This window comes from Lepisma saccharinum, chromosome 29 (genome assembly GCF_977018435.1).
Source record: "Lepisma saccharinum chromosome 29, izLepSacc3.1, whole genome shotgun sequence".
NCBI lineage: Eukaryota > Metazoa > Arthropoda > Insecta > Zygentoma > Lepismatidae > Lepisma > Lepisma saccharinum.
In genome coordinates this window covers 42,923,494-42,938,646 of record NC_139257.1, presented here as the reverse complement: position 1 = coordinate 42,938,646, position 15,153 = coordinate 42,923,494, and the positions used below count along the sequence as shown (strand labels likewise).

At 36.6% G+C, this 15,153-nt stretch overlaps 1 protein-coding gene across 2 annotated transcripts in view; it reads right to left on the bottom strand.

Annotated features, from left to right (window-relative positions):
* Taf1 (TATA-box binding protein associated factor 1) overlaps positions 1-15,153 on the bottom strand; it is a 107,373-nt gene that overhangs the window by 62,813 nt on the left and 29,407 nt on the right. For both annotated transcript variants that reach the window (XM_083114837.1, XM_083114838.1), the window contains exons 8-11: positions 14,850-15,034; positions 10,579-11,194; positions 8,372-8,506; positions 3,301-3,524 (exon numbers count right to left, since the gene is read on the bottom strand). In XM_083114837.1, coding sequence (XP_082970963.1) covers positions 3,301-3,524; positions 8,372-8,506; positions 10,579-11,194; positions 14,850-15,034 — 1,160 coding nt within the window. The remainder of the gene's footprint in view (positions 1-3,300; positions 3,525-8,371; positions 8,507-10,578; positions 11,195-14,849; positions 15,035-15,153) is intronic.

The following is a 15,153-nucleotide window of genomic DNA, read 5'->3' as shown; positions in this document are numbered from 1 at the left end:
GATAGTGAGTAAATCGCACGGAACCAAAAAATGAATTCAATAATGCATACCGTACCTCAAGGACAGACCATCAATGTGCAGTACTACTGTTCATTTTTGGACCGTAACCTGCGACCCACGTTGCAAAGAAAAGGCAACACTTTCTGCTGAATCGTCCCTTCATTTTGCAGGACAAAATGCAGTGGTGGGATGGGACAAATGCCTGAGGCGCTGTGGTGACGATGTGGAAAAATAGTGCAAGGTACATAGAACAATCCCTATATTTTGATTTCCCTGCATGATTATTATTTCAGCTGAAAAAAAATTGGGGCAATGACTTTTCGATTTACCCTTGTACTACAGCATCATATCATCACTCATCAACTTCGTGATTAGCCAAAAGAGGCAGAAAAGCAGTCAAATAAACCGAATCAATCAACCAATGCTGGCATAGGTATCGGTTTAGCCCTAGTCTCAACCAATAAGGTACTGACAATTCCTTCCCTCAAAACCAGAGCCACGGGTATAATTTCAATTTTTCCGGCCTTGTGCCCACATAAAACTGCTCTGGGGCTCACCCAGTCTCAAAACAATGGAGCAACCCTTGACGGTAAAGGCAGCTGGTGTAACTGACTCACTTGTGAATGTAACTGAGTCTCATGATCTTAATGTATATCGCACTTAGCATCGATAGATTAACTTAAGTAGGTATAATCTTTATGTATATGATCTGACTGCAGAAACATTAACAGAGTCAAGTCAATACTACTTTAACATTCAGTAACGCAGAGGTAAACAGCTTTACCAAACCCAAATATAAAGCAAAACATATCCGTTTGCTACTTTCAAAAACTAGTTAGGTAAAACTGCAGCACTATGTCACTCCTTTCTGAGATGTTGTTCATACGAAAATTACATTTTATAAATTTAATCTGCACTTTTAAAAATTTGTTTTTGAGACGATCTGTATAAAATTATTAAGATCCGGTCAAACGGCGTAACATTCTTTTGAACAAGAAAATATTATTATGTTTGGAATAATACTGCACCAATATACTAATCACATTAACGATATACTAATGTCCAAAATTAAAGCAACAAACGGAAATTCTTTCCCGTGTGTCCATTTGACCACATAATACGATCAGGTGATAGTAATATTTATGATGTCATAGACAACTGGTTTAAGATAGAACGTAAACTAACCTTAATGTGCCAGGATTTATCAACAAAAACATCACAATAGCAACAGGTTAAACTTGGTAAATAAAAAAAAAAAAAACACACGAGGAAAGGATTTCTGTTTGTTGCTTTAATTTTGGACACTAGTGTATTATGTTCTAGGTTACATAATAATTGAACAGTTACGTGTTTAGCATATCACACGAAGCGATGTTGTCAAGACCTTACAATCAGTTTAATATATACATATTATTTAATCAAAGGGATTATACAATTTTCAATGCCAGAAAGAACAAGTACGTTGGCTAAATCTCACTGCACGATGTTAAAATCATGCTTTCATCCATCCAAGTTCAAGAAATATTACTTTCAGTAATATGACAATTTAATTGCTTCTTTGTTCACTTGTTGCAATAAATCTTAAAGATGACTCCTTTCAATCATTTGAAGGAATAAAACATATTATAAATTGTCAATTAAAGCATACTTATGTGAGTATTATTTTTCACTCGCAATAAATATTCATTTTATGTCCTCATGACAAAATTTATTTTTAATTTTGCAATTCTGTATTCCCCGACTTACTAATGTGGGTACCATGTCTTCATTTGTCCGTATTCCCCGACTTACTAATGCGGGTACCATGTCATCATTTGTCCGTATTCCCCGACTTACTAATGCGGGTACCATGTCTTCATTTGTCCGTATTCCCCGACTTAGTAATGCGGGTACCATGTCATCATTTGTCCGTATCCCCAACTTACTAATGCGGGTACCATGTCATCATTTGTCCGTATTCCCCGACTTACTAATGCGGGTACCATGTCATCATTTGTCCGTATTCCCCGACTTACTAATGCAGGTACCATGTCATCATTTGTCCGTATTCCCCGACTTACTAATGCAGGTACCATGTCATCATTTGTCCGTATTCCCCGACTTACTAATGCGGGTACCATGTCATCATTTGTCCGTATTCCCCGACTTACTAATGTGGGTACCATGTCATCATTTGTCCGTATTCCCCGACTTACTAATGCGGGTACCATGTCATCATTTGTCCGTATTCCCCGACTTACTAATGCGGGTACCATGTCATCATTTGTCCGTATTCCCCGACTTACTAATGCGGGTACCATGTCATCATTTGTCCGTATTCCCCGACTTACTAATGCAGGTACCATGTCATCATTTGTCCAATTTGGACCTTACAGATTTAATGTGACACATTGTTAAACACAAATATCTTGTTTTAAACAAGATGCATACAGATTTGATCCAATTCTACAAAGTCACCATCTTTGATCTTCCAGATGAAGAGTTTCCAACTCTCTCACTTATCACCAATTTCACAGAATACCAAATCGTAAACAATTTACATGTGACAATATTATTTTGTACATGTTTAGGACTTGAATTTCCTTGTATAATATAGCTTGCACAATAAATTGCATTATATGATATACAATTGAGTGTTATTATTTCTTTCATGTTTATAATGTTAATCAAAAGTTCGTCATCTTTTGTGGGAAAAAGGGATTTTGCCATGTGAGATAAATTTTTCCCTCTATAAGAGTTGGCAATAATTATCAACTTTTCCTACTCAGGATTACTACATTATTGCAGTAAATTGTGAATTTTAATCCAATTTTGAGTTCAAAACAACTTAATTTTGCAAGAAAATTAATCTCAAATCATATGAAATATGTGTGCGTAACCACATAAGCACAAAAAACCTAGTAAATCACAACTTATTGCTGTTTTTATGCTTATAGCAATCCTACCGTAAGTGCATTGCTGATCAATTGCAACGAAAATTATTTTGTCAATCTTAACTATATTAAAACACTTGAAGTTCAGAAGGGTACTCCGATTCATACAATTTTTGAAAGTTTTAAAATTTAGATTTGATTTCTTCCGAACAATAAATATTTGCTCAAATAAGAGTGTTTAAGTTATTTGCATATTATTTATAAGGGTACATGGTCTAGTACCGTTATACCGGAGCTGATCACATCACATCACCAACAAAACTGTCATATGCACAGGGAACCTTTATCTTACCCTTAAAACCACCCTTACCGTCAACAAATTACATGAAAAATAAGATCCCCCCCATAAATTACAATGAAAACTTACCGTGTTCGGATCACCAAGAAGTCAGTTTCAGGCATATTGTGCTCATAAATTGGAGCCCTGTACATATTGTTCTCAATTGCCTGTAGAGACTGGCCAGGTGGCAACGTTCCCAGAAAAGGAGACGTGTGAGCGTAAGCCACTTCTCCGTACTTATACTCCTGAGGGCCCTGATCTTTCCCTGCCTTCCTCTTGTAGTAGTTCTTTACTTTGGAGCACATGCCAACCTTGGAGAAAATATTCCTTAAGACATTAAAACTAAAGAGAACAGCATGGTAATATTGTAGAAGTGTGCAAATAATCTAACACAGTTATTTATAGTGATTTTTATTTTATTTTATCTGCGACGTTTTGTCCTGGTTTTCCATAACTTTTTCAAGCTACACTAAGATATAACAGTTGGGCTGAAAAGTTCGTAGGCTGACTCATAGATGGCGTTACTAGAATTAAATCCATGTGATTTTTACTTAGTACTAACCTTCAAAAGATACGTGTATAAATTTCACAGCTGCCGGATAATTAGTTCGTGAGATATAGCATTGTGAGTGAAGCAGCTTTTGTTATTGTGAAAAAATGGATAAAAAAGAATTTCGTGTGTTAATAAAGCATTGCTTTTTGGCGAAAAAAATTACCGTTGAACCCAAGGCTTGGCTTGATAAACATTATTCGGACTCTGCACCAGGAAAATCAACCGTTGAGAAGTGGTTTGCTAAATTTAAACGAGGCGAAATGAGCATCGAAGACGATGCACGCAGTAGACGCCCCAAAGAGGCTGTTACCGACGAAAACATCAAAAAAGTCCACAAAATAATTTTAAATGATCGTAAAGTGAAGTTGATCGAGATAGCTGAGATTATTACATAGCGTTGTTGGAGCGTTTAAAGGATGAAATCACGAAAAAAACGGCCCCATTTGAAGAAGAAAAAAGTGCTGTTTCATCAAGACAATGCACCGTGTCACAAATCAATGAAAACGATGGCAAAATTATATGAATTAGACTACGAATTGCTTTCCCATCCACCATATTCTCCAGATCTGGCCACAGTGACTTTTTCCTGTTTGCAGACCTTAAAAGAATGCTCACTGGAAAGAAATTTAGCACTGATGAACAGGTAATCGCCGAAACTGAGGCCTATTTTGAGGCTAAAGAGAAATCGTACTATAAAAACGGCATCGAAAAATTGTATGACCACTATAATCGTTGTATCACCCTCGAAGGCAACTATATTGAATAATAAAATCGAATTTTGTCAAAAAAATATTTTTTACTATGTTAGCCTACGAACTTTTCAGCCCAACTGTTACGTACTGATAATGTGCTGATTGCTCACAATTAAATACAAACTAAAGGTTAAAAGATTAAAAATCAGTAACTTACGTGTGTGAGCATGAGATTTATCAAACTACGTTTTGAAGGTTACACTACCTCCTTCTTCAGGTTGAAACCATGTTTTCAGACACCTGACATGGTGCCTCGTCGAGAAAGTGATGGTTGAGGATTTAGGTTAAAATGGTATAGGAAGGACACTTTCTAAAAAAAGAATGTAAAACACACATACTAAAACCGCGCAATACTCTATAAAAACAAAAGAACGTTCAAAGCTGATGACGGCGAACTGCCGATCATTGTTCGGCGTAGGCGAATGCACGGTGTCAGCTCATACCTGGAGAAGGAAAACTCCTCCCCCCCCCCCCCCCCCCCAGTCTTTCCTCAACTGGGGCTCGTGAGTCACCAATCCAAGGTGAATTCAACTTCCACCTCGGCGGCTTTCCTAACCTCAGGGGTAACATGGAAGCCCATCTCGTCTCTACTCCCGGCGGCTTTATCCCATTTTTTAAAAAAGTTTATCCAGCCATCTTCCAAATTCCCATCATCCCTATTGAGTTTATTCCTATTATCCGTGAATATATAGGCTGCCTCATATACATTCCTGTCCAATTTATTGTTAATCTTCCTAATGACTTCTCTTTTGGCGATCTTATGCCAGTTAACCAATACGTGTTCAGATAATCCTGTCTTGGGTATACCCTCCTTTACATCTTTATCATGCTCGCCCCACCTAATTTGCATACTGCTCCCGGTCTGTCCCACATATTCCTTTCCGCATTCACATACTATCCTGTACACTCCCTTTTGTTCTTCAGGGTTATTGCGCCTATCTCCCCTCCCTTTCTTATAAGATGTGAAGTGTTTTTCAATGCTCCGAAGTGCTCTCACTTTTTTTAGAAAGTGTCCTTCCTATACCATTTTAACCTAAATCCTCAACCATCACTTTCTCGACGAGGCACCATGTCAGGTGTCTGAAACCATCGTTTCAACCTGAAGAAGGAGGTAGTATAACCTTCGAAACGTAGTTTGATAAATCTCATGCTCACACACGTAAGTTACTGATTTTTAATCTTTTAACCTTTAGTTTGTACTAAGATATACATACAATAACACAACCTCACATGGTTAGTTACTCTACACTTCTAAGGAATGAATGTCGAACAAACGTAGCAGATAAAATAAAATAAAAACCACTAAAAATAACTGTGTTAGATTATCTGCATCTATAAAAAGTGGTTATGCGAACCTTGAAGAACATAGAATTGTAGAAGTGTGTATGAAAAGTAAAGTGAAATTACTTAAGCCTACTTGTTCTCAACAAGAGATTACTTGAAAAGTAAAATTAACGAAATTGAAACAAACAGCAAAAATAAAAATATCAGAGATTTATATAAAGGTGTAAATGAATTTAGAAAGGGGTGACAACTTAAGTAAACTTGATAAAAGATAAAAACGGTGATTTTTTGACCGATCCAAGCGATATTTTAAATAGATGGAAGAGCTACTTTATTGACCTTTTAAATGTTCATGTAGGAGATAAATCAGAAGTAAATGAAGTACACACAGCAGAAACTTTAGTTCCAGAACCTAACTTGACTGAAGTTAAAGATGCTATTAAAAGGCTAAAGAATAACAAAGCAACTGGCACTGATTTAATACCAGCTGAGTTAATTAAATATGGTGGAAATTCATTAATATGTCAAATTCATCAATTAATTTGTTTAATATGGAATAAAGAAGAAATCCCTCAACACTGGAAAAAATCTACAGCTGTTCCTGTGTTTAAAAAATGTGATAAATTGAACTGCAATAATTACCATGGAATTTCTCTACCCTCAACAACATATATATTATCTAACATTCTTTTAAAGAGACTAACCCCATATGCTAATGAAATTATAGGTGATTATCAATGTGGATTTAAACGTAACAGATCAAATTTTTCTCATCAGACAGACACTTGAGAAAAAGTGGGAATATAATCAAAATGTCCATCAGCTATTCATTGATTTAAAAAAAAGCATATGATTCGGTCAAAAGAGATAAATTATATAATATATTAGTAGAGTTTGGAATACCTAAGAAGCTTGTTAATGTGATAAAAGTATGCACCAGTGAAGCAGAAAGTAAAATTCGTGTGGGTATTAATGTGTCTGACAAATTTACAATTCATGATGGGTTAAAACAAGGAGATGCATTATCTCCATCGCTCTTTAATTTTGCCTTAGAATATGCTGTAAGGAAGGTAAAAGAAACTAACGAAGGACTAAAATTAAACAGTGTGACTCAGTTGTTAGCATATGCAGATGATATAGACTTATTTGGGGATGATATAAATACAATTAAGACTAATGCTAAAATATTTTTCAAAGCAGCTAAAGAGATAAGTTTGGAAGTTAGCAAAGAGAAAACTAAATATATGCTTACAGGCCGAAACCAAGTGTTAGGTAATAATCAAAATCTAATTATTGATAACAACTCGTTTGAACAAGTTTCCAAATTCAAGTACTTAGGAGTAATACTAAAAAATAAAAATGATATTAAAGAGGAAATAAAAAGCAAACTTAATTCAGGAAATGCATGTTACTTTTCTCTTCATAAACTTTTGGCTTCTCGTTTAATATCTAAGAAACTAAAAGTTAAAATATACAAAACAGTAATTTTACCTGTATTATTATATGGACGAAACTTTGTCCCTTACATTGAAAGAGGAACATAAATTGAGAGTATTTGAAAATAAGATCCTTAGGAAAATATTTGGACCTAAAAGCGACGAGGAGACAGGTGCGTGGAGAAGGTTACTTAATTTGTATTCATGTCCAGATATTATTAGAATAATTTAATCAAGAAGACTTAGGTAGTCAGGCCATGTGGCACGAATGGGAGAGGAAAAAAGAGTTTACAGGATTCTTGTTGGGAAACCTGATGGTAAGAGACCTGTAGGAAGGCCAAGACGAAGATGGAGGGACAACGTTGAGATGGACCTAAAGGAAATTGGTAGGGATGGAAAAAAGTATATAGATCTTGCTCAGGATAGGGACAGATGGAAGGCCTGTGTTGCTGCAGCCATGAACCTTCAGGTTTAAGGTGGCTAGAGAGTTCGTAAGTTAGTTACTTGTTCTCAACAAGAAATTCAATAAAGTGAATCTCTATATTCTATACTTTGCAAATATGTCAACAGATTTTTCGTCCAGCTTTACTTGTGTATCCTCTAGTTACTAGACACAGCAATTGGAGGTGACACTCTGGCAAGACAAGTTCACTGACAATAAAGTTTTCAGGCAATTGCGAAGTAAATTTCCACACTATTTTGTAGTGTTTTAAAATGCTTTCAATTTTATAGTTTTCAGAGGACCCAAGCAGGAAAATTTATAATGAAAGAATGTTAAACCAGGGTCCCCCTTAAACCACACTGCCTTTCCTAAAGTATACAGCATTTGTTTATTCAACATTGCTCAAACTAAATTAATAAAAACTACACACTTCTTTAGAGAAGCAGGGCAATAAATAGGTGAAATTTTTTGCAAAATTACCAGACTTTTTTACTTTGGGAAGGCTGAATAAAGGCATTTTCATCTGAAAAACTTGTCCCCCGCTTAAAAATATTATACTGGAGGAAAAGAAACTTTCCATTTTGTTTGAACTGAAATGTGTGTTGTGTGGGGAAAATGTTCATAGATAACAAACTAGTAATATTAAATAATGGTTTCAATGTATAATGATTTTCATAAATGAAACACTAACCTGGTTTATTAATGGTGGATGCTCCTCACAGAATTCCACAAGTACAAGGTCTCCGTCTCGTCCAGTTAAATCATCAGGAGTTCTCATGAAGAAAACATCTCCTCCACCGGAAGCAGCTCTTTCTTGTTCTCTTTGCTAGAATGCAAGAAAGAAAATTACCTCTATGTACCATATGGACCATATTTTATTTAAAATAAGTTCAAAGAATAAATCTTGATTTCTTTTTTATTTCAAACATATAAATCGAGGAAACTATGAACTGAATCAGCATTATAAAGTTTTCTAATACAGGGTGTCTGAAAAGTCACGGAACTGGGATTTTGAATGTATGTAACTTTTGTACAAAAAGTGATACAGAAATGAAACTTACGCTGGGCATTAACTTTGTCTAAGTGAACATTTTTTAAACATGCTCAACATGAACGTTCAGTACGCAGAAAAAGTTACTAAGGTGTAAAATAGTTATTGTATGAAGTAAAAGAAAAACATGGATAAAGGCAGCTGTTGAGTCGATTGCAATAATTTCTGATGTGTAGAGGCATGCATATTTCGTTTTTAACGAAAACACGAAATATGAAATAACACATCCTAATGTTAATTTTTCATGTTTCTGAAAGGTATGAGGTGCATTTTTCTACCCTGTTTTGTCACGAAATGATGCGAAATGAACTGCAAAATACGAAATAGACTCTTAAACACAAAATTTACCGTTTATATACTGACGCGACACTTTCTGAAGTCTGAAGTATCCTGTGAGTTATGCAATTCACGGAAAATTGATTAATTCTGCTGTAAATATTTGAGAAGCTAAAATGGACTCCTTTATACAGGAATAAACTTAATGATTTAATGTGCTATTAGAAGGGATATGTATATTTTGTGTAATAGTGCAGTTTTTACATCAAATTTTGGATTATATTCAATTTTTTAAAACCAAAATTTCATTTTATATGGCACTTTTTCACCGCTATAATAGCGAAATTTCATTTCATTTACCGCTTCTGAACCCGAAATTGACTGTTTTTTTCTACCGAAATTTTGATTTTTTATTTACCAAAAATATGTGCCTCTACCGATGTGTATCGATGATCTGTGTGGGAATTTATCGAACTGATAAAAGAACAATAAATTCATTACAAATGATTTTATGGAGTTAATTATGGCACATTCATACAAAAAAGTTGTTTCTTTCTGGGTTTTTTCTTTTTCGAAATTATGAGTACTGGCAACATTGGTCATGTCAGAGGACAGTGCCGGATGTGGCCGACATCTGGCTGTTATTCAATCAATACCCAGATCAAACAAAAGAGTTGATATTTATTGCACAAAAACCTAACCTACCCATCTTTCTTAAAGATGCCTTGGCCCTCAATAGGCTGTTTGTGCTTAAAGGGAAGATATACATGAATGTACTTCAGTAGAGAAGATAAGTCCACCACTTAAGCTAAAAAGAATTCACACAGGTTTCTTGCTTCTGGCCTTAGCAAACTCCTTTCTGTGGTGGAGTAATGAGTGCCTACTCTGGCTAAATATATATATAATAAAATTCTAATGATCATTGCTATCATGATATATTTCAAAAACTCTTATTGGATACTCTGAAACTAGTGGCAAGCAACAAAAACCGAGTAAATTTCGGGTTCAAAAGCAGTACATGAAATAAAATTTCGCGGTTATAGCGGTGAAAAAGCAGTATATAAAATGACATTTTGGTTTTAAAAATGTAAATATAATCCCAAATTTAATAAAAAAAACTACACCTATTACACAAAATAAACATATCCCTTCTAATAGCACATTTATGTTGTTACTGGAATATTAAGTTTATTCCTGTATAAAGGGGTCCATTTTTGCTTCTCAAGTATTTACAGCAGAATTAATCAATTTTTTGGGAATTGCATAACTGACTTCAGAAAGTGTCGTGTCAGTAAACAAACTCTAAATCTTGCATTTTAGAGTCTATTTTGCAGTTCCTTTCGCATTATTTCGTGACAAACCGGGTAAGAAAATGCACCTCACACCTTTCAGAAACATGAAAAATTAACATTACAATGTGCTATTTCACATTTCGTGTTTTCGTCAAAAATGAAATTTGCATGCCTCTCTACACATTATGTATGACAATGACCACTGTGTGGGGTACAATTGTTACGTTACATGTTGTTTACCTAGTTCCATGTTACGAGCTAACTGACACATTAACTCACCTTTGCTTTCTTCTTGATGTGCTTGAGAAGAGGCATCACAGGATGAGGGCCCGGATGTGCCAGACTTCCGTGAGAATATCTCTTCATTGGAGGCCGATGGAAATTCCTCAACTTAATTGGACCCATGTGCGTCGGAACGAAAGGTGCTCGCAACTCGACCACAGGCGTCGAATGCTGTATGAGATTCCCACCGACATTCATACGGAGAGAGGAATCTGAAGATTTAGGCATGTAGTATTTGTCGTTAGATATGTTGAACGGATCTTTGTCTGGAGACTTTGGTGGGGGAGGTGGAGATTCCTCCTCCACGACATTAATTACTCCAGCCTTCCCGAGCAAGATTTTGGATTTCTTGACGTGCGGATGTGGAATTTTCACCTTGACTGGCTGCTCGTCAGTGCGTTGGGTTGCTGGGTCTACGTCATCCGGGATTCCAAGAATGATGTTCTCGTCATTGGGGTCCAACGTGAGAATCTTTGGTTTTGGAATCTGGTCCATATTTTCTGCATCCCAGATGATTTCATCTTCCCATGATCCGTACACTAATTCTTCGTTCTCCACAGGAAAGATTGAATACCAGGTGTCATCGCTACTGTCCTCCCTCTTGCCTCCCATACTACAAAGAAATAAAAGCAAATCATTCTCAGAGAGAAGTTATTGAATAGTATAGCACTAGGGGCAAGCTGATACCTATGGCAATGTATCGGTATTAGCTGATACCTAGTACCAGTATTGGGAAGTATCAGTTTGATTGTAATTATCGATACTAAGCCCTTGGAATGGTATTGGTTGGTGTGCGTGTGCGCGTGAATGTGTTGTCTTGATTTTCCTAAATCTCGTCTTTGTCCTTTCCTTGTAACCATTTTTTTCCTTTTTATTTTTTATTGTATTTTCTTCTCTTTTTTATGATTTTGTTTATGTACACCAGGTAAATGTCAATCAGGGTTAGGTGGGAGAAGAGCCACAGGCTGAACCTCGCCCTTTAACTCTTTCGCTGCGGTCGTCGCTTTTATGCACAGCACGCCAGGTGCCTTGTTCCACGGAAGTCGCATTATTGCGAGTTCATACTTCCACTTGCTGCGGGTGTTGCATTTCCGAAGTACATCGCTTTTAGTAGCCTTCTGACATCTGTTGATAGTATTTTGAACTATCTGAACTTGTAGTTTTGTTTTTATCCTTATGATGTCGCTAATTACGCCTCCATTTAGAATTCTTTGACATACGAGCATTGAGTGCTCTGACATGTCAGTTTCAAATGCATGTTCGAATGTAAACAACATGGCTTCGTCAAGTCGTCAACACTTGTATGATAATGATGTTACTCAACTGTTATTTGCCGACTCAGAATCAGAAGGTGAATTAAGTTGTGACGATAATAGCTACAGTTTTTATGAGACTTCAAGTGGTGACAGTGATTGTGTAGTGTCTGATGAAGATTTTGTACCACCGTCCATAACATCATGGAGCAGAGTGCAAAACAGCACTGATCTAGGTGCGGGAATTTCAAAATGTTTCAAAATATCTTACCACCAGGGACTACAGAATGGTTTGCCAGTGCAAGGAATGACTTTTGCAAGTTCTCCATACCATATTTTGCAATGTAATTTTGTAAAATTATTATTTCTAAAAAAAAATATTTTTTTTTAAAATTTCAAAATTTTTCAAAATATCATACCACCAGGGACTACAGAATGGTTTCAAGTGCAAGGAATGACTTTTGTAAGTTCTCTCTCATATATAATGCAATGTAATTGTGAAAACTATTTTTTTATAAAAAAATATATTTTCAATTTTAATTACGCAGCCAAGGGATATTGTGTGCCAGAGAATTCCGCAGCGAAAGAGTTAATAAAGAAAATTTGAATTTGAATTAGTGTGTTAAAAATTTTAACAAATTAACTTTAATACTAACAAAAAAGTCCTCCTCCGTAGTCGAGCGGGTTAAGGCGTTCACTCGTCTTGAGATCGTTCGCTGCGGGACGGCGTAGGTTCGAATCCGGCTCTGGTCGGAATTTATTCGGCCTACGTATAGGGCCGGTGGCAACCCACCATCGTGAGGAAATTGGGAAGCTCCGAGTGAGTGAGCGTAACCCGATCGAGAAGACCTGCAACGGCTGGGGGCTCGTCGGGCTGATCCCCCGACACTCCAATACTGGTCTAAGATCTCCACGCTACAACAGGTGACGGAGGAACAGTGTGGGAGGGAGACCAGCAGTCGGTAGGTAAGCCAAGGCCCTCACGGGCTGTAGAGCTATGGGTTATTATATTATTTATTTACTAACAAAAATTTATTTAGCAAAAGATCCTTAAAAGAACCAATAGTTCCAATTACAAAGGATCATATTAAAAACATTTATAATAAAGATTAAATATACATTTTAAAAATTACAAAAATACAAAGCAAAAGGTAAAAAAAAGATAGATAAAAATGATAAAAATCGCAGTAGGTATGTTACACAAAGTGACAGAACAAAATACAAACACAATATAGTACAATCACAACAGAGTATTCAGGTCAGATACACACTAAGATTAATTACACAATTTGTACAAATATGAAATCCATATGAGAGTAAATAAGGCATGACTTTAAATACATAGTATCGATAAAAATAATATAATAGAAACACAGCTTCAATCAAATTAACTGTGAATTTAAATGATAAGGCAATGGCAATATATGTCTTTTTACATGCCGAACCATGAACATGAGATTTTCCAGTGCGATCCTCAGCAACTTAACGGGTCAGTGGTGGCGGATAGTGAAACCTCCCTCAGATATGAGGAAAAGCTGTGAATAAGGGGAAACCCAAATCAGTCCCGGACCGAGGTGGCAAGGCTATCAGGGTGTGGAGGGTGTCCAGTGGCATGGACATACTCATCAAATAACACAAATACCCATCGACAGCCTAGTGTTATGGCGAATAAACACCACCACAAGTGTTTGCCCCCACTGCCTTGTGGGCCTGGAGGGACCCAGAAAGGCTACGGGAGTTGGAACCCTGACAGAAAACAAGGGTGTAGCTGGGAATCCACAGGTGGCAGCACCCAAGCATAGCCTGTGACAGACCTGATTAGCAGACAGCCAAAAACATAAAAAAATTGAGAAAAGATAGAAACAATGCCGACCCAGCCAGAGGCAGGAAACAGCAAAGGATGATGATGATACCTAAGATTTTAAAGTTGGCAAGCTTTAAGTAATTTTCTTAACGTTACATATATTATCATGATAAGGGCATGGAAAATGTAATGTAAAGTATCATGCAATTTTTGTCCTTTTTCTGACCTCCAGATCAATGTTCATGATTCAGAGAATGAACACTATGGTGTATACTGATATTCAAAACAAAATCTTACTTTATCTATGAAACTGATTATAAATAAGCTTTATTAATTCCAGTGGAGTCTGCCACAATCCACTTGTAAACTAATACAGGAAACAAATGCACCACCTTCTATTCCCGTTACACTGCTTGAGCTCGAGAAAAGTTGGGATCAAATTCCTGACTCGGATTTTTACCTTTCAAGCTTTTATCATATTACAAAAATTCATTGAAGTTTATAAAAGAAAGTTTAGCGTCAGTGATTTCATGCTTTTATTAGTTCAACATGCAAAACATGCTAGTATAAAAAAAAGTAAAGTGCTCCCCTGTGCTTAGCACCACGTCATGAAGGCATATAGGGGGTGTGGGGGTAACGCCCCACACTTTCTTGATCCGGTCGTGAGTGGGGGTGATGTGATCAGCATCATGCTCCTGACCACCTTTACCCCCCAGAGTTTCCCCCAGGTACCCATGTTATTCGACACTGGGTGGGCGCCGGAGCCGCTTCCAACGTTAGAAAAGTTCCTGGATTTGAACTGGTTGGGGATCGAACCCGGGACCTTCAGCATGGTAGTCAGATGCATTACCGACTGAGCCACCGCGGCCTTAAAACATGCTGGTATTTCTTCACAAAACAAGGAGTTTGACTTGACATGCATCAAACAACTTACAAAATGCCCTCCACCCCAAGTTCACACAGAATACTCTATCCTTTACATTTATCTCTTTTATACAACATAATTGTCAATTTAGCTTTTCTACACATGCGAAAAAGTTATCATTTATACATCGTGATTGAGTTCGTGCAGAATTAATTTTTGTACAACACTTAATTACAACTCAACAACTTATGATCTGTCATAACCAGATGTATTTTACTTTACATTTTCTGATGTATATTGCTTTTAAAAAAAAATTAAAAAAAGGTTACATAGCACTCATACATACCTCTGCTGCGATTTCCCAGACTTATTTGGATTTGTGGGGTTTGGTGTTTGTGTTCCGAGCTTGATTCCTCCACTAATGATTGGTGGCATGCCCTTGCCAGGTTGGCTAAAGGCCTGAGCCGTTCTATTGAAACTGCTAGGAACCCAACCAGCTGCATTTGTCTTACAATTCAATTTCTGCATCACCTTCAAAGAAATCAGCACTCTTACGTAAATCTCAATGAAAGGTAATAAAACACGTGAAAGGTAATAAAACAGGTGAAAGGTAATAAAACAAGTGAAAGGTAATAAAACACGTGAAAGGT